Raw genomic sequence first — 25,886 nt, 5'->3', positions numbered from 1 at the left:
TAGGGAATATGGGGGCATTTATACCATGTTTTTGGTTTCAAAAAAGATTTCTCCTAGGCCTGGTCCTGCAAAATGTAGAAAGGCACCTCACATTCCCTGGAGGACATTTTGGGGCAAAAATGTTTTTGAACATTTTTGTAAAAATTGGTTTCAACTCTTGAGAAATGCCCTCCACACCTCCTAGACTACATGTGGAGCAAAATATAACATGGCTATGGGGGCCACATGTGGCTCGTGGGCCACATGTGTTAAATCAGGACAAATTTAATTTTAAAGAAGCTTTGTGCACATTTTCTTCTCTTCTTGCTAAATGGTTGAAAAACCTCACCTAATGTTCTAACCAAAAATATACCGTTCATATCACTCAGGGTATATCCACACTGCAGAAATAAGACAGTTTGACATCACTTTAATTGCCATAATGCTGTCCTACAGAGCCCTGTGATATGTAATTTGCTGAGCTATCTGACAGACCAGGCTGAATACCTCACAAAACTACAAATCCCTGATTTCTGCAGGATGGAGCCATGACAGTTAAAGTGTTGCCAAACTGCTTTATTTCTGAGGTGTGAAACAGCTGAAAGACACGGAGAAAGCAACAAGGGAGGCATATACATTTTGTATGAAATGAGCTTACAAGTTCACAGCTTCCAGTAATGTACTCTAGTGGTGGAAGGTTTGCAGTAAAGTCCTTTATAAGTCCAACCACTATCAAGACCAAATGTGGTAATCTCTACTTGCCCCACATTCTCATTTCCAACCAGTGTGAGGTCTTTCAAAAACTTTTATGCCACTGCTTGTGGAGATCTTCTAATTGTCCTCTGGCCATTATGTGAGAAACTTTCCCCCTTTAATTCCAACACAGTAAACCACCCGAGAGACACAGAATCAATTATTTAGGCTGCTGCCACATGTGACATTTGCCTTTCTGACCTTTTTACCTACGTTCACCTGTAGTCACCAGAGTCACCAAACTGAACAAGATCTGCCACCACGCACACCTTGTGTCTGACTTAACACCACCCTACTGATACTACTGAAGCATCTCAAGAGGTGCATGTATATATGGCAAAATATTTATTAAACCAAAAATGAGCAGGTTATGATTACATTGTGTGTTGAAGCATATGGTGACAAGGTTGAACCGCTTAGTTGTTAATGCTATGCATTTACCTTATATAATCTATATCAATCACATATCACACCATTTGCCTTCCTGACTCAACTAAGATGTCTAAAAGCCTGACTGAAACCTAACTCAACCCACTACTGATTTTCTATACCACCCTCTAGACTATCCTCCAACTACAGTTGGCCCATCTGTTAGGGCTTGGTTCCATTTTTGGTTCCAGGATTCCCCTTGGATACCAAAACCTGTGGATGCTCAAGTCCCATTAAATACAATGGGGTTGGCTGTGGTGGTAGTGGTTGTTGTTGTTATTATTATTATTCCTGGATTTGGTTCTAGGAACCAAATTTAATAACATATTTCCAAACAACAACAACAACAACAACAACAACAACAACAACAAAAAACCAGAACATTACAGAAGACAACTATGGTTCTCCCAATGCTTTTGGACTTCACCTCCCACAACCTCTCACTATTGGGTTATGCTTGCTAGGGATGATGGAAGTTATAGGCCCACCCCTTGCTCCAAAGGCCATCTACACTATATATGATGAGTCTTGCTGAAAACCTTTGCATAGAATACAAGAGAGGCAGATATGTAAGGTTGCTGCCATACTGCCGAATTAATGCATTTTGCCATCGCTTTAACAGTCACGGCTCCATCCCATGAAATCATGGGATCTGTAATTTATGTGGCACCAGAGCTCTCTGACAGAGAAGGATAATTATCTCACAAAATGACAAATCCCAGGATTTCATAGCATTGAGTCAAGGCAGTTACAGTGGTGTCAAACTAGAAGATAATGTTTCCTTTATCTCTGCAATGCAGATGCAGCCTAAATGAACAGCCACAGGTATTTTTTCTCTTTGACCTTAATTAAATACAGGGTTAGGAAAGTTTAAGTGCACTGATGGTATAAGCACACCTAGCTCTGCGCTGAATTTAGGTCCTTATTTCCAGAAAAACATTGCTTCATTAAATGTCCAAAAGAAATGTTTCTTCTAAAAACCTGGCAACATTTGGAGATGACTAAAAGAAACTCTTTACTGAAATATAGTCCCAGGGATTTAAAAGAAAAATATGCCCACTTGCTTTTTTAGTCAATTTTGGGGGCTACAAGATGCAGATTTTGACTCACTGCAGTTCCTCCAAGCAACAACTGAGCAATGTAAATGCCCAGCTTGGATTGTTATCCAAATAAATAATCTCTAGCTCATTTAAAAGTCTCTCTTCAGACTGGCACTTAAGCTTGGGCTGCCTCTATCTTCCTAAGCATCTTCACTTTCTTTAAAAGATAGATCCCAAGCCACGTTACACAAACTACCCTGGAACTGGCTTATGCTCAAAAACAGTCTGTCATGTTGAGTCAGGGCTACTATTCTAGAAGTGACATTTTAAAATTACCTCATCCCACAGCTCCCTCAGGCATAGCACATGGCTTGGACTACAATTTCCAGAATTTCCAAACTCGCATCATCACTGGCAATGCTGGGTGGCTAGAAGATTCTGGGAGTTATGGTACACAAAAATAACTTTTTCATCAGTTATGGTGTGTGTGTGTGTGTGTGTGTGTGTGAGGAGGGCTGTGGCCTTTATAGTCTGAGTCTGTGAATTTGGGGCAAAAGACCCCAAATTCTCCTGAGTGATAAAAGCAACCACAGTACTGGCAAGAATATTTTATTGTAGCAAGAATATTTTGTTTTCCTACAGCATCTTTTGCAAAACAGTTTACTGTCATTCCTACTTTATTAATCATTGTAACAATCACATTGAGACAATTACATTGCTTGGGTCACTAACAATAATTGCTGAGTTCTCCACATCAGCTAAATCTACAAGATCATCTTCTGCACTATTAGGACAGGGGAAAAGGAACAAGGCTATTATTAATCCTCCTCCTTCAATATGTCACTCATCTGAAGATTTTATCTTTCTGAACTGGACTCTTTATTAAATGTGAATCACACCATGCTTCAGCTTGCATGTTATAAAATATTTTTATGCCACAATATACTATAAAGGGGATAAAATAGTAGTATTCAAGAGAACATAGCAGAAAGCTGGACTTGTTGAATGATTCTGTTTCTAGGCAGGCATATTATCTTGCCAGGCTGCCATGTTCTCACTGATGTATGGGGTTTGGAAAAGTTCTTTTTTCTGAATTATAACTCCCAGACTCTTTTAGGCAGCACAGCCAGCATCAACCACGGTGGCTGGGAGATTCTGGGAAGTGTAATTTTAAAAGTAAACTTCCTAAGCACTAGAATAGCTTCCAATGAAGTGCAAACACATCAAGTGAAGCTGCAATCAACTCCTAGCAATTCAAAATCTATTATGAATCAGGAATCCATTTTCTTACCTTTACAAATTCTATGGAGACCTGAATAGCACTTTGGATATTATAGAAAAATGTGGAAAACAAGTGTGCAGCTTACATGCTCCCATCCTCTGCCTCTGATGTCAACAGGTGAAATCTAGTATCTTCCCTGTGCTAGTGGAGGCATAGTGCATAGATTTCAACAGTACATGTCAAAATGAAACTGCAGTGTCTAGATTACAAATGGGCCCATACCGACTTCTATGCATAGTGTGAATTTTCCTAGAGTAGCAACTTCTTGTACATAAATAAATGCCACACTGGGATGTCTTCTAACTTAAGGAGGCAGCTTTTTCAGAGTATGTGGGGCCAGAAAGGGGGAGGGGAGTTGAAAATTTCCCACGCATCTACTGGTACAAGTAGGACTTTACCTGTGGGCCAAATTCTAGCCTCCTAACTAAGTCCAACCAGGGGACAGCGGGTGATGGGCTGAGAAACAAGTCCACTATCAGTATGTGAGCTGTCAAGGGCATGAAGGAGCCACCAGGGTGGATGCGTTTGCTGTAGCATAATTTCTTTTCATTTTATAGTTAAGGTACAGCCAGTCAGGCACGTACAAGGTTTCAAATGTGCTCTTTCTCTTTCTCATCAACACTTTTCAATCTATTATGCTTTTCTACCAAAAAGGTATCTATGCACTTTAGCAAAAGGGGAGCAAAAGCAAAATCCATTTCATTTCTGTAAGTGTAACAGACTCACGATTTAAGAGAGGATTACTGAGGGGCAGTTACTTCTTTGGTTTTCAGGGTAGCCTCCTTTGCAGCTTCTCCAGGTGTTACAGGAGCTATCCAGGTGCTGAAACTTTGTTGGTGCCAGGGTTCCTTATGTTGGAAATAGGAATACAGTACCTATACAGTGGTTTTCTGTATTGTGAACTAGGATAATTCTACTGTGCACAGAACACCATGGTGTATCCTCAGTACTGTATAGGCAAAAAAGAGTCATTACTATAGAATGGCTGAACTGTACTATTATCCCTGCTTGGCATCTTAGGAGATAAGAAAGCATAAGTTTATCAATTTCTTTTAAGAGAAGATGAACTTATCAATTTCCTATAAGAAACTGGGAAAGGAAGAATCTTGCTACAGTCTCCTTTCTTGATGCTCTTAGGAGAGATAGAGATTGCTTCTGTACTACAGGGATTTACTTGTCCAATTGTTAGGACATTCAACATATTTTCTCTCTCTCTCTATTCCTCTGCCTTCAACCACATTTTGGACCTCTTATATTAGGAGGTGCGCGCGCACGCACACACCCCTGCAGCTTGATGGCTTTTAGGAATCTCCTTCATATTTTGTTGAGTCCATTTGCAGCAATGCTGAAAGCAGGCCTTTTCTTGAGTAAAATACCTGTTGCATCCAGAAAACACTACTAAATCCTCCTTTGTGCTAATTACTCTACTTTACTTCTGCTACTCTCAATGTGCTTGAGTGTGGTACCCCTGATCAAGATCCAGATCCTTATAGTGAGTTTTAAAATACAAATGCTAAAGAGTATTTTTTTTAAAGTCAAGATGGGCAAACAGTTCCCACCCCAACATATCAGTTATAGAGAAGCAGCTGTAAAGCACGGAATGAAAACAGGAGAAAAGAAGGGTTAATTGTGTGATTCCAGCTAAAGTAATTAATATGGCCATCTAAACGCAGGTCCCCATAACACTGACCAGTCCAGTGTCTACAATCACCAAGAGGCACCGATCCATAGATACACAGAAGACAAACCCACGGCACTTTGGAATCTGGATGCTGCACCTAGAACATGCATCATGTGATATTCAGTGGAGTTTCCTGCCTACAACGATACAACTTTACCCATTTCTAGATTCCCATTCTAGCATTCTAACCAGTTTTAACATGCAAAGAACAGCATGAGTGGGTACTGCAGCCCCACCTTTCTCTAATGTCACTCTGTTTGCATGGTGATCTACAGCAGAGACACTCTCATATGCATGGATGTTCTCACATGATTATGAATCTGAGAAATTAGGGTTCAGAATCATCTAGAGACTCTCCATGTACTGTGGAAGTTCTCCACTTCAGACTGTCATGTTCTACTGGAAGAGAACAATATCAGAGGGAAGCCTACAGTATTTCCATTTTCTCATATATCTATTTAAACTACTTAGACTGCCTCAATAGGTTTTAGGGCGCAAACAAAAAAAGATGCTCTCTTATAAAGTATCCAAATTGCACATGCCTTTTCTCTACTCTCCCCATACTTATATGTAGGCCAGAAACATATTTTAAAAATGGTTAAAAAAATAAATAAATAGGGCTACATTGTTTTTCAATATGGTGACAGGTAGTTTTACCCAGGAACTGGAGTCACTAGTCAGAGGCAAGTAAGTATACTAAAGAGAAAAAGGTTAGGTGACACAGGAAAGATCTAAAATAAAAAAGGAGAAAAACATAATATACCACATTGCACTCTGTGGACTGTGCAGAAGGAACTGTAGACATTGGTTGCATATTGTTTGGAGGCGTCTTTGAAGGGTCTGGAGAAAGCCTAGGTGGATGTTGTTGGCTTTCAGGCGTTGCTTTATTATCAGGGATGGGAGCTATCTGAATAGAGAGAGAGGCTTTGTGTATCTCAGGCACAGGGTTAAAGGCAGGTGAGGCTGGCCTCTGAGGAGCTACTCCTGATTCAACTGGCATAGGCTGTTGCTGTGTACGAGAAGGAATACTAGAAGATGAATTGCGTGGCCGAGTTAATTTCAGGGTAGAGACTTTACGCTTTGGAAATTGTTTGTGGCCTTGACGAACAGCCGTTTGAATGCCAGCTATTGTTTTCATGCTAGAAACCAAGGTCAGAGGCTTAGTAGTTTTGTGTGTGTAAGACACACTGGTATTGGATTTTTTAGAGTAAACTGTCCTCCGGAGGAACTGCTTGTTAGTACAGTGGTCACCATCAGGAGGAGCTTTCTTAGTCTGCTTGGTTGTTATAGACCAGGAGTTATTTTCACTCTTCTTGTGATTAATGATTCCAGTTCTACCCAAACTGTCTTTCCTAGGAGGTAATGGGGGTGCCTTAGTTGCCAAAAGCATCCACACCAAAAAATGATATTACAGGAGAAAGAGAGAAAGCAAAAAGTTAGAAGGAAAATAAACTTGAGTTATGACATGTCATTTACATAGTGGTACTGATATAAAAAAACAAACAAACCACCAGCCAAAGTAATCAACACTCCAAACTGTAACATTTTATTCTGACATTTGAAAAATCAGCATGCATATGCTGACGGTGCAATGCTACGATACTCACAAGCAAGTGCTCTTGCATTCAATGGGACTTCTCACAGATAACAGTACACAGCAGGGGTGCAAATCCTTTCAGCCCTGGGACTGTGGGGAGGGCACATGGGAACATGCACAGACACTAGGGTGTGGTGAAGAGGCATTTACTTGGCCCAACCCCAGAAATCCTGTTGCTTCACACTGGTAGCAGGAGGATAGAAAGTTTTAGGCTCTGTCCACTAGTGACTGTGACTGTCACTTCCATAAGCTATGCAAAATCAGCAAACCAATTGATGTTCATATGTGTGACTGAATCAGCCTTGTGGGCTTCACACAATCTTTGAGCTATGGGCTGTGCACCCCTACTATGTAGGGCTATAGTATATGAAACCATTACATGGTAACAACAACAAGAGAAATCTATTAATAAGAAGCATTTTATGCATTTGAATCAGTCTTATTGGTCATCAAATTGCAGGCATAAAAATATATATTTGCTCATGCATGATAGATTGTTGTAACCAACAGAATACTGATAAGAACTAACGTACTTTCTATTAATGTCTCTGATTTACACTAATAGGAAAAAAAGTAAAGAAGCATTTCAGATCATTAGTGGAATACATTAATGTTTCCAAATTAAGCTGAGCTGCATATTTTTGGTGCAAAGTTGCAGTACTGTTAATTAGAGTATCTCTAACAAAGCCTCACATAAAGCATAACCCAATGAGCTTTTGAATTTTAAAATAAATACAGAATGAATATTTTGAAATGTGATGAGACAGGGCTGTAATATTTGGAAAAAATAAAGCCATATGTCATTGCATTAGGGGTAATATTTTAAACCTCATGGACACTTCATAGTCCCTGTTTTACTTTTTGGCAAGAATTTCAGTGCATAAGCAAACTATCAGCTGCAATTTCAGACCAATATAAATTTCTGTCTATTGTCAAAACATAGATAATATCACAAACTGATGCAAGCGAGGTTAGGAAAACATCCAGAAAACAACCAGTTGAAGAAATATGCCCTTGCCTGTTTGTGAAATCACAGGACTGAACTTCAGAACTTTACATAAACCAAAAAGTGTAAGCATACATTTCCATAATTTTACCTGAGTTGGTGATTTCTTTTCTTGTAGATTTGGCCGGACACTTCGAAAGCCTTTGGCTGCAAGAGAGGAGCTGCTAGTGTCTCCATTCAGTGTCTCTCTACTCCCACTGTTAAATGATCTCCAAGCTTTTATATGAAAAGAAATCCAAGCAAATTTATTTCTGATAAAAGAGTTGTGGTTTGATTATGTAACAGTTGAATGAGTTGTAGGTTTGTTTGTTTTTAATGCAGTGATCTGAATGTATGTTACACTGATACTGGCACCAATGTGGGGGGGGGGAAACTAAGGGATAAAATATATACAAATTAGCAATCAAGATCATATTCATATTAGCTGCAGGACGAAGAGGAAAAGTGAACCAGGAGAGCCTGATCCATTGACTTGGCTAGGACAAACTGTCATTGGGATCCTTCATTGCCAGAACTGTTGCCTCGCTCAGCATTTCTGTAACTTTTGAAAAAAAAATTAGTTCCTGGATTTTCTTGTTTTCCTTTCCTCTCTATCCCCACTGTAGTGTGTCAGTGAGATGGCATGTTTCTGGACAGGGTCTGTGTCACATTTTTGTTTTTTTAAAAAAACCCTGCACAATGTCTAGATAAAAGTTTGGTATACTAATTGTAATAACAAATGATAAATAATGTCTCAGGAAGCCAGCATGTTTGGTGAATTCATGACCTGGGCAAGATTTTGCAAAAATGCTGCGGTGGGGGGGGGGGGAGGAGGCATATTTTGATTATTCATCTATGAATTCCATGGGCCCACAAGCATGAAAATTGTCATGTCACATGTTGAATATATACATGCTGGATATTCCTAGAGGCTGCAGGGAAGAAAGCAGGAAAAGACTAAAATCCAACTCATAGTCCCATCTAGAACAGATTGACTGAATTATTGATACTAAGGGTTTATCTACACTGTAGAAATAATGCAGTTTAACACCATTTTAAGTGCTGTAGCTCTATCCTATGAAATCCTGGGATCTGTAGTTTTAACAGATCCTTAGCCTTCTCTGTCAAAGAATGCTAGTGCCTTACAAAACTACAAATTCCAGGATTCTGTAAGATGATGCTATAGCAGCTAAAGTGGTGTCAAACTACACTATTTCTACTGTGTAGGTTCACCCTTAGATAATTACTGAATACATAAGATTTCCATTAATTCAGTAGGTCTTCTATTATTGGAACTAACAACATGATTTAACCTATACGAGTGCTGGTTTTCTTGTTTGTTCTTGTTGTTGCATTTCAGTGGCATTCACTGGGCAACTGATTCGTTCGCAGAATAATTTGATAGGTTTTATTTTTTCAGTTATGTTTTGTATTTCTTTGCTGATGGAATGGAATACCTTTAATTTTGCTTGGGGAAAAAAAACTGTCTCAACTCTCAGATGCTTGAAAAACACTGACTTTGAAAGGAAGAAAGGCAGAGAAACACAAAACACTTCAGATATCCAAAAGACCACATGAGGAAAATTGGGGAGTCTCTGTTTCTGCAGAAGTTTAAGGTGAGATTTTAAAGGTGACAAAGGACATTGCATGGATAAATCTATGGACTTGTATGCTTCTATTTGAAATGTATGTTGTTACTATCCTACTAGATGAGGTACAATTTAGTTTTTACCACTTGGACTGATAACAATTCATGGGTACTTCTAGCTAACAATAAAACAGTTAACTCCAGTTTAATTTCCATCTTTTCCTTGTTATTTCCTAACTGAAAAATATATCAAGTACTTCCTACTTTACATTACTGGGAATGTTGATGTGTAATGTAGGGTGTTTTTCTGGATTTAAGCAAGCCACTAATTGTTATCCGCCATATAAAACTCAGAAAAATTTAATATAAAGCCCTTAGATCACACAGACAGAGGTATTTAGTTCAAGAGCCTTCAATTAGTAAAGTTTATGTAGGAAAACAGTGTCAGATAAAAGCATGCCTTACTCGATTCACTCACAATCAATGCTATCACAAAAAATGTTAAAGAAAACCATATTTACCTGAATCTGGTGACTGAGAATCAAGTCCTAGAAAAAGAAAATATTGGTATTTATGTGTGGGAATTCTGATTAATTGCACTCCTGTATTTCTGAGTTTCAAGGCAATTCACTATTTAATTAATTCAATATTGCTCTTTTGTCCACCAGGGCCCTCAGAGCAATTTGTAAGAAACTCATTGATGTGCACACACTTTTATGTTAACTGTGCTGCTAGACCAGTATGTAGTTCTTTCTCCTAAAGGCAACAATTTTAAACATACTTATTTGATAGAAAGCTTCACTTGAAATTAATAGAATTTATTTTAAAGTAGATAAGCACAGGCTTTGAGAAAAATGGCTCTGCATTCCTTGCTTAGCCAAAGCTCCCTCTAATTATGACATTTCCAAAGTATCCAGCCTCAAATATCAGTGAATCAACCCAATACTATTGTAACTTCAACTCTTACTTCAATGTTTTACTACCTTGATTTGAATAGAAGTGCACAATGTCCCCCACAGGTGGCAGTTGCTTCCAAAATGATTTCCAGTTTCTTTTTTCAAATGTTTGATGTTGGTATTCACACATTTGGGGTGGTTATGGTGGGGAGAAACGCAAGCTCTATGCCCCTTTGGGGGAAGATTTTTGCTCAGTGGGGTGGGGGAGTGCAGGAGTTTGAAGGGTTCTGGGAGACCCAGTACAACTGTAAAAATGACCCAGGGTAGAGTTGAAACAGTTCCCCACCCCATTTTTTTAGACTGAGGGACCGAAAGTTCTTTGTCATTCAGCAGCTAATATATATTCTCTTTGGAGAGCTCTTCTGTTACCTTCTGCTTGCCTGGGTTGTGAACAGTCCAGGCAGATTTAGCATCAACTTACTCCAATTAAGCACTCTTGGAATCTCAGGATTTTTTATGGGATAATGAGTTGTCTACGTATTTGGTTTATATTTTGCTAAGCCCCTAAAGCCTGATTGGAAATAAGTATGTCAGTGTAAAGTAAAAAGGTAGGATGTTTGTGTGTTAGGATGCTGAATGCTCAGCCCAAGGTGTGTAATTTCCCCATGCCTGAGCTACAAGATAGAAAACCAACAGTTGGGGTCTTAAAATAACTCCCTTTCCTTCCATGAGCTACTTTGAAATGCAAATTCTTTTTTTAAAAAAACTGGTGGGTTTTTTAGTATTAATTACAAAGTGCCTTAAACCTTTGAGAAAGCCAAGGCTTCTATCAGCTTGACAATATAAATATTTAAAACAGAGAGCTGCATTTTCTAGCTCAATAATTTCCATGGCAAAACTTAGCCAAGGGTGACATTTAATGTCTAAACCTGTGTTAACTTCTGAAGTCTAGTTGATGCTTTCTAATAGCCAAGGGAAAGACTTTTCAACCCCCTCTAAAGTGCTTCCCAAGAAAGCCACATTGCTTTCTATTTGGGCATGAAAGTTATTTGCTATAAAAAAATTAGTCAAACATTCAGATATCTACAAATAGGCATTACAGGCCACTTGAACTGTTGTTTTATGGAAAATCTTATTGGGAGTATTACTTTCTTTTTTGCTCAGAGATTTACAGTACAGCATGTTTGTTTGTTTTTCTCGCAGACCAAACACTATAATAAAATAGAGAAAGGTGAAGTGTGCATTCTATTGTATGTAGTCATCTCTTCAGGCTTATACTGATATGCTTGCCTTTAAACTACTGCAGTTCTATTAATATTGCTGTGCACATGGAACATTTCCATATATCTCCAATGGCAATGATGAATAGTTGAATGAGTAGGTGTTTTCTCCCTTCACTGATGCCCGTCACAGAACACTTAAACTGGTTTCTGATGGCAGGCTTTGCTCATATGACTTCTCTCTCTCACTGGAATGCATGAAGAGTGAAGAAATCCCATTTCTCTGAGTTTTCAGACACAACATTGGAGGCTCTATGGTATGTACTCAGCTGTGGGGCTACTACTCTTGCTGGTATCATATGAACCAAAGCTATCTGCTGAGTATATCAGGGCTTGGGTTTTGAGCAGATTTACAGCCCAACCAATGATCCATGGCCGTGAGCAAGTATCCACTTCTGAAAACAGCAACAACATCTACAAATGATTCATGGGAACCACTCATGATGTCTATATGGCTTACAATGGGCCAGTCTCTACACTAGTTCCAATGGTAAGAATGTATGGCAAATTCCAAACAATGAATTGTGGTGAGGCCATTGAGGAAGAAACAGTACAATCTTTTGTACTCTACTTAGTTTGTGTAATTACTTCCCAAATAGCTAATTTTTCTGAAATGAAATATACCAAAAGACTGCATATAAGTAACACCCCTTGACCAGGAAGCCCTTTGTATTGAATATGGATCAACAAAATGTGGTATATATCTCCTCAGGCAAAGCTCATAAAATATATTTTACTTTAACTTTGGGAGAACATTGGAGAATAGGTTCTGGGGCTGTGTTCATGTAAACTTTGGTTCACACTAACCCTTATGTGCTACTAGTTTAGTCTGAGATTACACCAACCTATACACACACCATAAAGCATAAGCATTTAGCACTGACAGTTGCAAAATGTGTGAGGGCTTGGAGCTACCTTAGCCATCAAATGTGATATTTAGCTTTAACACAGAACAGTGCAAAAGCATAACACAATGGCATCCAAGCATAGTACCCAATGGTTAATAGGTTATACCTGCTGTCAATAGGTTTGGAGAACTCTGAACTCTCTTCACAGCTGTTAATTTGACAGACATGGCAGCACGTTTGCGAGCACACCCACCACTATCTGAAAGCACAAAATGACACAGGCACAGGGCTACAACATAGAGAGCAAGCACATGCAACACAGCAAGTGGAGTTAAGTAAATAGGTAAATGTATATGCATATTCATGCAGTTAGGCATTGCTGTTGATCCTTAGGGATATGTATATACATACAGAAGGGCTGAGAAAGCTGTAGTTAATTAATACTGCCATTACAAAGAATACATGGGTCAAGAGACTTACTGTGTGCTTTCCAGTATTGGAAAGATCACATGTGTACTGTATATCTAACTCTCCACAAAAAGACTAAAATAGAAAATTTAAATTGATACATTATCTTCTCAATAAAAAAAAATACCACTTTGAGGAATATACAGTACAAACCTTAATAGGTGCATTAAAAATATTTTAATTCAAAATAATAGAATACCCACTCCATCTATGTAGGAATATCTAGTAGGACACAGAGATATATGTTGTTAAAGAGGCACTTTGATTTTAATCCAAAAAAGGTGGCAAGGTAGAAGAGAATATGTACAGAAGGAGGGGCAAATGTGTAGTCCATGCACAGCCCCACACATAAAATGTAGCCTCACATTTCCTTTATATTCTTCAAAGCCCTTGAGCACAACTCCTCAAAATTCTGGTGAAAAATTAAAAAAAAAGTTAAAATAAGCATATACAGTATTTTAAATTTTATGTTGAATGATCTAATGTGTCCTATGATTGTGTTTTAACAATGTGATTAAATGGTTTTATGTGTTTAATCTGTGTTGTACCCCACCATGAATGAATGAATGAAAGTTTATTTCTAGACTGCTATTCCTCAGAGATCATAGCGGTTTACAAAGTTTAACATCAAAAGACAATACAAAGTGAAAGCCCATAACCCGACAATAAAAAACCCACACATACCACTTAAAAACAATACAACAATTCTAAAAACATTCTAAACAATCATTCAATATAAAAACCAATTAAAACCCATTAAAACCCATTAAAACCTTAACCCTTGGAGACAGGAGGGTTACAAATAAATCACCATCATCACCATCTGCCACTCCTGAGGACATCCAGGCATCACAGATTGTGTATTAAAATTAAATCTATCTCTACTATAACCCAAAATGACACAAAAAAACATGAACCACACAAATGTAAGTGATTTCTAGTTATGATGTCTGGCCAAAAACTAGCCAGTGCAGTGTGCTCCAAGTATGCAATGGGATGGATTAACTTCCCTCCCCTGAGAAAGTTGCCCATCCTTGATTTAAAGGTAGGATAGCAAAGGGGAAAATACCACATCCCATATTTTGAAGCCAATGAAGCGAAATGTTGTTTTTCAGTGAGTTAAACGAAAATTTACACCAATTACCGACAGCATAAGCAGATACACATATCTGGCAAAATTATAAATGCAGTTAGAAAAATTATGAGGTGTAGAAATAATGTAGCTTGATATATGTTTAACTGCCATGGCTTTATCCTATAAAACCCTAAGATTTCTAGTTTTGTGAGGCACAGCAGTCTTTGGCAGCAAAGGATGAAGGCCTTGTAAAATTACAAATCCCAGAATATCATGGGATGGAGCTACAGCACTTAAAGTGATGTGAAAGTACATTATTTCTACAGTGTAGATGCACCCATGAAGGTGTTCCAAGCAATGGTAACCAAAATTTACATGTCGGTTGATGCCTGGACTTTGTACTGACACTTTGATTCTGGAATAAGCTTTTTGAATTTCAAGAACTCTGGTAATTTCTATTAAGAAATCCTATTAAGAATCATTCAATAAAGAACCACAATAATTTTTTGTGGGTTTTTTGGGCTATATGGCCATGTTCTAGCACATGGCCACATAGCCCAAAAAACTATGGATGCCAGCCATGAAAACCTTCAACTTCACAAACTACAATAATCTTTTCCCTTATTTGACTGATAGAGATCACAATTTCCAATCATTAGGAAAGAATCTCAGCTGAGAGTAACAATGGAAAACTTATTCCAGCAAAATAAATTTTCATTGTTCAATTGGAAAAAGGCAGGAAATGGCTTAGAGAATGTATCACAAGAGCATGGCCAGAGTAAGGAATTTTGCTGTCCTGAAAATGCAGAAGTATTGCTCTTTTCATACGTTGAGCAACATAACAAAAGTATATTAAATGATCAAAAAACAACAAGGATATTTTGACCTCAAATCATTTTCATTTTTAACCACTGGCTGTCCTTTATATCTTTCTCTTCACAATTAGGACTATGTTCTGGGTGGTCAAAGACAATAGAAAGCTTTCTCTCTCTTGATTACATTTTCTGGAAGGCAGGAACATTATGAGATGAAGATTTGTTGTCATGTTCATGTGTCCTTGGCAAAAAGTGCTCCCACTTTCTCTCCCTCTCATAGCTGAGTTGTCCCTGCAAAGCGGAGAACAGCTCTAGGGATAGGACATGCTTAGAAGGTATTTCTAACTCTTTGCAGAGGTTTAGTGTGCCCATCTGTATGTGGTGAATTCTTTCCAAGAAGCAAGATCAGCATCACAACATCTAACCTTTTTGGAAATTAGTATGCAAAGGGACCTTTGAGATTAATTGTGCGAAAGAAGTAGTAGCATAAGCTTTCACAGACTTAGTCTACTTCCTCAGATGCATGTAGAATTTTGAAATTGACAGCTCATGGAATCAGTGCTTTTTGTAAACATCAAGGTAAGTTGAAGGTGAATATCTCACTTGAGACCAAATTTAAAATCAAATCAGTCACCTTCAGAAATGCAGTACTGGTGCCTTAATAAATAATAATAAATAAAACTTTTACAGTATTTATATCCCGATTTTTTGTGACAAGACAATCAAAGCGGCTTACAACACGTTAAAATCCACATTTACAAATTTATGTCCCAAATTCCTCCCTTAAAACAAGATTAAACAAGTTACAATTTAAAACATCTATTAAAAACACAATAAAAATACAGTGAGGACAGAGCGGTGGGCTGATACATGATGTGGGGGGCAGTCATTCTGTGGCCGGGCACTTTTATTCAGGAAAGGCCTGTAGGAAGAGATCCATCTTGACAGCTTTTTTAAAGCTGTCTAAGCTGACAATTTGACAGATCTTGTCTGGCAGACCATTCCATAGTTTGGGAGCAATTGCAGAGAAGGCCCTCTGGGAGGTAGCAGTTAGTCTGGTTTTTAAAGACTGCAATAGGTTCCTCCCAGAGGACCTGAGGGTGCGGGGCGGATTATATGGAAGCAGGCGATCCCTCAAATAGGTTGGACCCAAGCCATGTAGGGCTTTAAAGGTTATAACCAACACCTTGTACTATGCCCAGAAACTAATAGGCAGCCAGTGAACAGATTTTAAGATGGGTGTTATTCAGTCACTCCTAGTTTTTCCGGTGACCAGCCTGGCTGCCATATTTTGCACTAGTTGAAGTTTCCAGACTAGGCACAAGGGTAGCCCCATGTAGAGCGCATTACAGAAATCAAGTCATGAAGTTACCAGTGAATGTACAACAGTTTCTAGGTCCTTTACTTCCAGGAAAGGGCGCAGCTGGCGTATCAGCCGAAGCTGATAACAGGCGCTCCTGATCGCTGCATTCACCTGATTTCTCATGTGAAGTGACGGATCTAGGAGCACCCCCAGACTGCGAACACAGTCCTTTGTGGAGAGCGTGACCCCATCTAGGACTGGAGGTTGCAACCCTATACACTGGTACCCCGGGATACGAACGCGCCGCGTTACGAATTTTTCGGGTTACGAAAAAAAAACATTTAATTAATTATTTCCGGGTTACGAAGGTTTCCCCGAGTTGCGAAAAAAAGCCGGCGCTATTTTAAATGGAGCCGCGGCGGAGCCGCGGCTTTTCCCCATTAGCGCCTATGGGGATTCGGCTAACGAAAGACTTCCGGGTTACGAAAATGGCGCCGGAACGAATTAATTTCGTAACCCGGGGGACGAGTGTACCTGGTTTGGGGGGCCCTACTGTAAGTACCTCTGTTTTGTCTGGATTCAGCCTGAGTTTGTTTTTCCTCATCCAGCCCATTACCGCTTCAAGACACTGATTGAGGGGAGAAATGCTATATGTTGTCATAGCTGCTGATCGGGACATGGAGAAATATATTTGGGTGTCATCAGCGTACTGATAACACCCTGCCCCATGTCTGCGAATGATTTCCCCCAGCCGCTTCATATAAATGTTGAATAGTATCGGGGACAGTATGGCGCCTTGAGGGACGCCACATTTAAGCTCCGTTTTCGAGGAGTGACTGTCCCCGAGCATCACCCTCTGGAATCTACCTGAGAGGAAGGACCGGAACCACTGGAGTGCAGTACCACCGATTCCTAACTCTCCCAGGTGTTCCAAGAGTATGTTGTGATCTATTGTATCGAAGGCCGCTGAGAGGTCTAGAAGCACCAACAGGGTCACACTTCCTCTGTCAATGCCTAGACGAAGATCGTCAGCCAGAGCAACCATGGCAGTCTCCACCCCATATCCTGTCCTGAAGCCAGTTTGAAATGGGTCTAGATAATCGGTTTCATCCAAGATGACTTGGAGTTGAAGGGCGACAGCCCTTTCGATCTCCTTGCTCAAAAATGGCAGATGGGATACAGGCCTGTAGTTCTTCATATCCAGGGGGTCCAGGGATGGTTTTTTCATGAGCGGTCTAACAACCGCCTCCTTTAAGCAAGTTGGAACACAACCTTCCCTAAGGGATGCATTGATGACATCTCTAAGAAATGCCATCAAGGCATCAACCCCCTGGACGGCCAGCCATGATGGGCAGGGGTTGAGGGGAAATGTCGTCTTCTTCACATTTCCAAGGATCTTGTCCACGTCATCGGTACTCACAAGCTCAAACCGATCCAGTTTAACCTCAACAATGGGTTCACTGGACACCTCATCAGTCGATTCTGCTGCAATCCCGGCATCCAGGTCGGCTCTTATCTGAGAGATTTTATCTGCGAAGTAGTTGTTAAAAGCATCACAGCAGGTTGTTGTCGGGTTAAGCAAACGGTTCTGCACAGGTGGAACCTGTGTCAGTTCCATTACCACCCTAAACAGCTCTGCTGGACGGGACTCCGCAGATGCGATACGTGCAGAGGAGAAAGATCTCTGCGCTGCCTGTATCGCCTCTCTATAGGAACGAAGGAATTTCCTTTGACGAGTTCTGTCAGATAGGAGTCGAGTGTCATGCCAGTTGCGCTCTAGTCATTGTCCAACCCGCTTCATTTTCCTCAGATCTTCAGTATACCATGATTTACAATTAGGAGCGGGTTACAAAGGACGCTTGGGAGCAATTGTGTCGATGGCCTTGGTGATATTGGTGTTCCAGGTATTAACCAAAGCTTCGACAGAATCACTGGCATTATCAACCAAGGAACCCTCTAAAGCTTTCTGGAATCCAGTTGGTTCCATTAAACTTCGAGGGTGGACCATTCTAATGGGTCCTCCACCCCCGACGGGGCAGACTGTGGCTCTTAGTTCAGCCTTGACCAGGAAATGATCCGTTCACAACAGTGCGGTGGTACTAGTTACCTCCGCCCACGGATATTCCTGCTCCGAACTGAAGACCGCATCAAGGGTATGACCTGCGCAATGCATTGGCACTGAAACCAATTGGGATAGGCCCATGCCTGTCATGGAATCCATGAACTCCCGAGCTGCATCTGTTAAACTGGTCTCAAGTGGGATGTTGAAGTCGCCCAGAATTATAAGTCTGGGCGACTCCAACAACAACTCTGAGACCAGTTGTGTCAGCTCGGATAGGGAGTCTGTTAGAGAACAGGGTGGACGGCCTTGAACATTTTATCGCCATACCCAATTAAGGTTGAAGTCTTCAGACTACAGGATGCTGAACATTGTTAGATTTAAGAGTTAGATTGCTCATTCCTCAATCTGTATAAGGAGGAAGAGACTATTTGCATGGTGCGTGCCTACTAAATCTGGGGTATGCATTGGGTGCGTCTTCTGAATTTAAAGGAAATCTGGTTTCATTAATCACAAAATCTCTCCCAGAGCAGTTGAAGGCTCTATAGTGGTAAAGTCTGTCTGATATTAGACAGAGTGAAGCCATTGCTCAGGGAGAATATGTTGGCTGCTGTGGAAGGGACAGCAACAAGAGAAGTTTTACCTTTCCTCTTCTTTTGAAGGACAGAACCGTGTTCTACAGGAAAGCTGCCCTGAACCCCCAAAGCTATCCTTCTGCCCTCAGCTGCAGCGAGAATACTACCCCATCACCATCATGAAAGAGGATTCAGTTACCAGAGCATTGTCATTCCCCTTCAGTCCAGGAATTAAATGTCTTAGGATGGCCCTGGGCAGATGCCTTTTGAGGCAAAGGGGCAACTGTGTCAGGCATGGGGGACATACCCACCTCATGTGGCAGGCTGCATCAGCCAATTTTTGGCTGAGAACTAGCCAGAGTTTGCAACTATGTATCCGTTCCAGTTGCAGTGTTTCGGTTCCTGGTGCCATTTTGAGGTGTTGTGTGGTTGGAGGTGGGGTTCCACCTAATACACTGCTCCTGTAGGCCTATAAAAGCAGCCATTTTGCTCATGTTCAATTTGGGGAGCAGCTTTTCATTTGAAAAAATGTTCAGGGACTTTGAACGGTGTCAGAAGGGGGGTTTGGGCCACACATGATCCACATCATGTCCTTTCCCCACTCTGGTTTGTATAAAAAGCCCATGTACATCACCTCGTTTGATCTCTCAGCCCATGGAAGAATAGTGTCCCCATCAAAATTAGGTGAAATTTGGGTCTTTATTTGGGTCAAAGGTGAACCCCAAGATAAAATATTACTTAGATAGCATAGGAACTGCTTCTCAAACAAATTGCTGCAAGGTTCTACTCAGCCTTACTTCATGAACTGCTTTGCTAGAGACATGTATCAGATAAACTGAAAGGGGTTGCATCCTGGTGATTTAACATTAGCAAAGTTATGCCTCATAGATTTTAGCATCCTCTGAGGTCTATGCATGCTTTTACTATGGCTTGTATTTACATCTTTCATTCATTATACAGCAGTTGGCTTATTTAATCATTTTAAAATTAGATGCATTTATCAAGAATATTATCCTTTCACATTTCTGCCTAAAATATTTATAGGAAAATACTAAAGACCCATTTAAGCAAATTAACTTTGACCCATTCATTATCTCTCTCTGAAAAAAAAGGTAGTTAAAAATGAGTGCGAATATTACTACTACGTCAGTGTGATAAACAGTCATACCCACTTTATACATTCTTTGAAAAGTTGTCTTCTTAGAAAGCACCTAAATATATGGGAAGCTTGGTCTATAACTCAATTAAGGTTGAAATGTTCAAATTTAAGACAATGCAGTCCCACTGAAGTCAGAGGCAGAATTGATAAAACAATTATTTTAGATACCTGGCATATATGTTATCTCTGCAAAATACTGTAGGAGAACTACTTAAAACATTTCTATAAACTTGCCTGGAGTATCTCTTTTTGTGAATCACAGCATAAGGAAATGGATTAGACATATACTGTATATCTCTTCAGTCTGCATGGGAGAGATTTATGGATATGCCTAAACCATGTCACTGAAATCAAGAGCAGTTCTGTTACAGATATAGTGTGGTTGCCACTTTTTAATTAAAGCAGGACTACAGAAATTGCACTGCTCTGTCTGTATCTCTCTCTCTCTCTCAATCTCTTTCTCTCTATCATACAAGACATGCCAGCTGCTGCCACACTGCAGAATTAATGGAGTTTGACACCACGTTAACCATCATGGCTCCATCCAATGGAATCCTGAGGTTTGTAGTTTGTTGAAGCACCAGTGCTCTCTGAGTAGAGAAGGCTAAATATTTCACAAATCTACAAATACCAGAATTCCCTAGCACTGAACCATTGAGGTTGAAGTGGTGTCAAACTGCATTAATTTTGCAGTGTAGATGCTACCATAGAGGAGGAAGGACCAACTGCACCAAGATCATTTCCAGTGTATCCTCTTGATTTTGGTATATTGTTCTTCCCATATGATCCAGTACTTCTCATATGTACATGTATTTTATTCTTTTTCTCTTCAATAATCTTCAGTAGACTGTAGAGATATCTTGTAGCACCTTTGAGACTAACTGAAAGAAAGAAGTTAGCAGCATCTTCTTTCATAGACTTCAATCTACTTCCTCAGATGCTGCCAACTTCTTTCTTTCAGTTAGTCTCAAAGGTGCTATAAGATCTACATATTGATTCAACAGACTAACATCACTATATCTTTGAATTCTTGAATAGACTGTGGAAAGTTGATGAAGTCACATTTACTGAATACTTTTAGGAAGAAGCAAACATTTATTATTTTGAGAAGACCACAATTATGGCTGCCCTTGTTAATTAACAGGACATGATTTCTGCTTTTCTATGGATCTTCTGGCACATACAGAATATTAAAGGGAAAAGATGAGCTAAATTAAAATCACTGATAGATAACTTTTGCTGCTTCTAGGTCCCCAAGAATTCAATTATTACTCAGCAAGACCAACCTTTTTCACTACAGTGGGATGAGGATCTGTTTCTTCTATGAAGTGTAAGTAGTAACATGAAAAGGCCATGGAGATATGGCTAGGGTCCCTTTTTTCATGCTAGACATCCAGAAATACATGGGAAGCCAAGTGCCCTTTTGAATTTGTGCACCTTAAGCAGTGCCTTCACCGAGTTTCCTCTCATTTTCTTCACCTCATTTGCTTACAGAAGTACAGTGAGGGGAGACAATGAAGAGGGTCTTTTTGGCTGTGGTACCATTTGACTAGAATGCACTCTGCAGATTAGTCTAGTCTTCCACCATCTAATGGGCAGCTTGCTCTTTAAAGAGACTTTTGTCTGTTAAACTTAACTAATAGTATATTCTCGTTGTTGATTCTATTGTTCTATTCTTTTATCATACAATTTGATATTGTTTTGTTTAATTGTATCACAATACTATAAAATTCTTCAAGAGAAAGAAAAGCAGCATATAAAATTTCCAAAATAAATGAATATGTTCACCCCAAAGGGATTTGTGGTTAGTGCTGGCCACAAAATTTGTGGATTTAGGTTACAGAATGGCAAAAAAAATAAAAGGTGTGCATTTATGAATGATTATTTAACTGTCCCAGTACAAATTGGGATTTTAAATACAGTTAAGCATTAAGAGAACCATTTTAGAATGAAACATCATATTCACTATGAACAAAATTATCTTCATTTATGCCATTGTGTTAGACTATGAATTGTGCGTTGTGCTGCAATATATTTTACTGAACACAAGAAAATTTACTGAAATAAATGCACAAACATACAAACATGTATATGCATATATAAATGCATATATTTATACACAGCAACACATCTAAATAGATACAGATAGAAAATTAACGTACACATATGATCTTATGTAAGCAATTTAAGATAATTATGTCTGACATTTAAACAATTTACTTAGTGGAAGAGATGGAAAAAAATTGCACGCAGTCCTTTAGAGATGCCACATACCTGTATTCATTTTAACTCAGGAGGATTTGCTACTGAAGTCTTCAGAGTCCCTATAGGAAAAACAAAGAAACAACAACAGAGTTTTCATTTATCACAAATAGGATAATAGAAATAGAAACAATATTCATTATTGCTTGTTCCCAGGTTGAAAAATGGGATTCCCAATAGGTGGGTAACCTTGCTACAAAGAATAATAGACCAATGAGGATTTTGCAGTTTTCTCCCAGGATTTAAATATTTTGAAGTGTTGTGGAGGAATCATTCTACACAGAAACATGTATGGGTTTATTCATACAGTTATCTATTTTCTGCAGACAGAATAGATCTGGGTTAAAAAAATGTTTTCTGTACAGAAAACACTATTTCCTATGCAATAACAGGTCTTTCAACAAAACCCACATTTTTTCTATGCAGAATAATATAATAATAACAATATGATAATAATTTATTATTTCTATTCCCCACCTCTCCCAATGGATCGAGATGGGATCACAGCAGATAAAATACATACAAAGTATACAATTTTACATTAAAACCTCGTAAAAATAACCCTCAAATTACAAAACATACAATATTATAATACAATACGAATGAGTACAACAGCTGAACCAGAGTTAGCATTCATATCTTATGTAGTCGGGGATAGGGAGAAGGATGGATATATGACTCATGTCAGCTCTGGTGGAAAGGCCCGCCAGATGGTTTTTTTAAAGGCATCCAAGGTGGTAATACAATATAACTTAATTGTATTAACTTTGTTGAACATGGGGAGAATACTGTGGAAGAATGTACATTTTCTTCCTTAATAGGGAGAAAACTACCATAATTATTCATCACCAGACAGTGACATCACTAGGGTTTTAGTGACACCTGATGTGGTAATTCATGGTGTCACTCTCCCACTGAACTCTTCCCATACCACACTATACAGAATCTTTAGTAATGTTTTTGTACCAATTTACTTATATTATTTATTTATTTATTTATAAAGCGCTGTAAATTTACACAGCGCTGTACATACAATCTTTTAATTAGGCGGTTCCCTTCCCTCAGGCTTACAATCTAAAAAGACATGACACAAAAGGAGAAGGGAGTGGTGGAGGGGAAGGGGATGAGGGCCAGCAGTTCTTCTCTACCTCCGAGGCCTGGACCAAGGCAGATGGACTGGAGGGAGGGCTTGGCTTCTTAATGGATGGGTAAACTTCTTCCAGGGAGGCCTGTTGGAGTTAGCATGCCTCTCTAGTAGGATAATACATATAAAATACATAGCAATACAGGAAATGATTCAATAAAACAGGCAACAAAAGAACATCAAATAGCAAGTGAAAGTTATAAATCGTAATTCCCATATATCACTGAATGTAATGGTAATAGATTGTTGTTGTTGTTGTTGTTATTATTATTATTATTATTATTATTATTATTATTATGGTATTTATACCCGCCCTTCAGCCCTAAAGGCTATCAGAGCGGCTTGCCTCTCTATTCTTCTCCCACTTAGCCTGATTCCACTCACACCATCTCTTCAGCATTTTAAAGAGATACAGGCAAATGCCACAGCTCATTTCTGCCAAATGCAGATCTCTGAGGAGCAGTGGTATCACCCCTCTTAGGGTGTCACATGGTGCAGTCTGAACCCTCACCCACACCCCACTAGTGACACCACTAGTACAGACCGGCACTTTGTGCCTGCCTGCAGGTGAACTAAGGCTGAGCGTTCACACACTCTGAGCCCTAGTTCTACTGCCCGGGTGCATCTTGGTGTGCGCCCGTACACATGGGGAGTGCCATGATGATGTCCCTTGGGTGCAGCACCCAAAAAGTGCTATGCACAAAGGCTATCATCATGGTGAGGAAGTGCACCAATGGCACCCCTTCGGAGACACAAAAAGAACCTGCCCAGAAGCAGGTTTTTTTTTATCCCTATGGAGGTAGGGTTGCCATAGTTCTTTACTAAAAACCGGGAAAAAATGTAGGATAAAAATTTAGACTAAAATATAGGACAATTGTAGGATAAAATTTAGCCCAAAATGTAGGACATTTAAAGTCCGCCATTTTTCTTAAGTGTCTTATATTTTGGTCTAAATTTTATCCTACAATTGTCCTATATTTTGGTCTAAATTTTGTCCTACGTTTTGTCCCGGTTTTTAGTAGAGAATTATGGCAACCCTATATGGAGGCCACAGCATCTGGTTGCCATGGCCTCCTTGTGGGGCAAAAACAAGCGACATTTAGCTGCCCGTCTGCGTAGCCCCTTACATTCCTGTAAGACACACATAGTCCTAGAAAGGGGCCTGGAGAAAGGCGAGTTATTTAAAAAACAATGTCACATCGGTGTTCCCTGCATTTGAGATGATGCTTGAATTACATGACCAAGCTGCACATCTGCATTAATTGCTGAGTCTATGGCCTGTTACAGACAGGCCAAAATAAAGCTGCTTCGAGTCACTTTGGAGGTATGCTATTTCAATGATGCATGCGTCCTAAGAGTCCAAAAGCCGCACCAAAGGCACACTCCAGCTCTAAGGACTGGAGTGCAGCTTTGGTGCGGCTTTTGGACTTTTGGGACACATGCGTCATTGAAATACCATTCCTCCAAAGTGACTCGAAGCAGCTTTATTTTGGCCTGTCTGTAACAGCTGCACTGGGCCTCTTAACCCTTCTTGCAAGTGTTTATACACTGCTTACAAACATTTCTTCTGCACTGGAAAGGACAACATACTGGGACTATAATCCTAGAAAGCAAACCCCATTGAACACAATGGGACAGATTTTGCCTAAACACTGCATAGAATTTTGTATTAAATCTGTCTCTATTCACATTTTTGAAACCCAGACTGTCTGCAGCTGGAAGAAACAGCAGTGAACATGTTCAGGAGAGAAAAAGAAAGAGGAAAGTGAATCAGTTTTCTGGTTTTGTAAAAAGCACCATGAATACATAAGTGGATTTTTACTAGGTGAGCACTTTTACCACCAAGTATTAATGTTGCATTTTGAATTTGATCAGTCTGATGCAGTTTTTCTACTGGCAGTGTAAAGAATTACTGCTCTTGAAAGCAACTGGCTCAAGGCAGGAGAAAATCACTGAGTTACAAGGAATGCTGAATCAGGCCCCAAACTGAGCCTGCCAGATACTTAACATGCACTGAAAGCAAATTATAAATACAGTACATTAATCCAGGAAGCTGGAAGTGTTCCAGCATCTGTGGTATTCCGTTTGGGGACTTGATGCTCCATGGCATTTGAAACACAAACAAATACACAAACAGGAAACAAGACATGAAGTAGAAAATAAACCAGAGACAGAGCAAGGCTGGTAAGCCCCCTTTAAAGACTGATGTTTACTACATACAGTGATGAAATAAGCAAAACGGTGTTAAGGACACAGGTAGTTTTGATAGATATTCTCCATTAGCTCTGGTAGGAACTAAGATTCAAAGAGAACAAGTTATTCTTGGGATCTAGCAACTTATTAGGCTGCAGGGTAATGAATAAATTACTTTATGAAGTGTAAGAATCAGGTATTCTATGCTGGAAGTTGGTGAACCTGAGTTGAGGTTAATGGAGTGAATATGAGTTGAGGTTAATGGAGAATTTGATGGTAAATCCCTTGACTAGTCACCTTGTGAAGTGAATACTAGATAGCTGTTAGAATCTTCTCCTACCAAAAGAGGAAAGGGGGCCACAGCTCTGTCACCATTTCCCTCACCAACTTCATGAATGCTACACCCAGAGAAGGAATGTGGGTCCATGGAAATAATAGGTAGGAGCAGTAGATATTGTGTAAATTTACAGCACTA

At 39.5% G+C, this 25,886-nt stretch overlaps 1 protein-coding gene across 7 annotated transcripts in view; it reads right to left on the bottom strand.

Moving 5' to 3' along the window:
* SORBS2 (sorbin and SH3 domain containing 2) overlaps positions 1 to 25,886 on the bottom strand; it is a 245,847-nt gene that overhangs the window by 108,477 nt on the left and 111,484 nt on the right. For 4 of the 7 annotated variants that reach the window (XM_042467683.1, XM_042467687.1, XM_042467685.1 and 1 more), the window contains exons 3-6: positions 22,087 to 22,136; positions 12,525 to 12,617; positions 9,856 to 9,882; positions 7,859 to 7,983 (exon numbers count right to left, since the gene is read on the bottom strand). In XM_042467683.1, coding sequence (XP_042323617.1) covers positions 7,859 to 7,983; positions 9,856 to 9,882; positions 12,525 to 12,617; positions 22,087 to 22,096 — 255 coding nt within the window. In that variant the 5' untranslated portion in view covers positions 22,097 to 22,136. Of the gene's footprint in view, positions 1 to 5,927; positions 6,537 to 7,858; positions 7,984 to 9,855; positions 9,883 to 12,524; positions 12,618 to 22,086; positions 22,137 to 25,886 lie in introns of all 7 variants that reach the window. The other 3 variants (XM_042467681.1, XM_042467682.1, XM_042467686.1) reach the window with 1 other exon arrangement.

Source organism: Sceloporus undulatus, chromosome 5 (assembly GCF_019175285.1).
Source record: "Sceloporus undulatus isolate JIND9_A2432 ecotype Alabama chromosome 5, SceUnd_v1.1, whole genome shotgun sequence".
In the NCBI taxonomy this organism is placed as follows: Eukaryota; Metazoa; Chordata; class Lepidosauria; order Squamata; family Phrynosomatidae; genus Sceloporus; species Sceloporus undulatus.
This window is presented reverse-complemented; position numbering and strand designations above follow the sequence as displayed.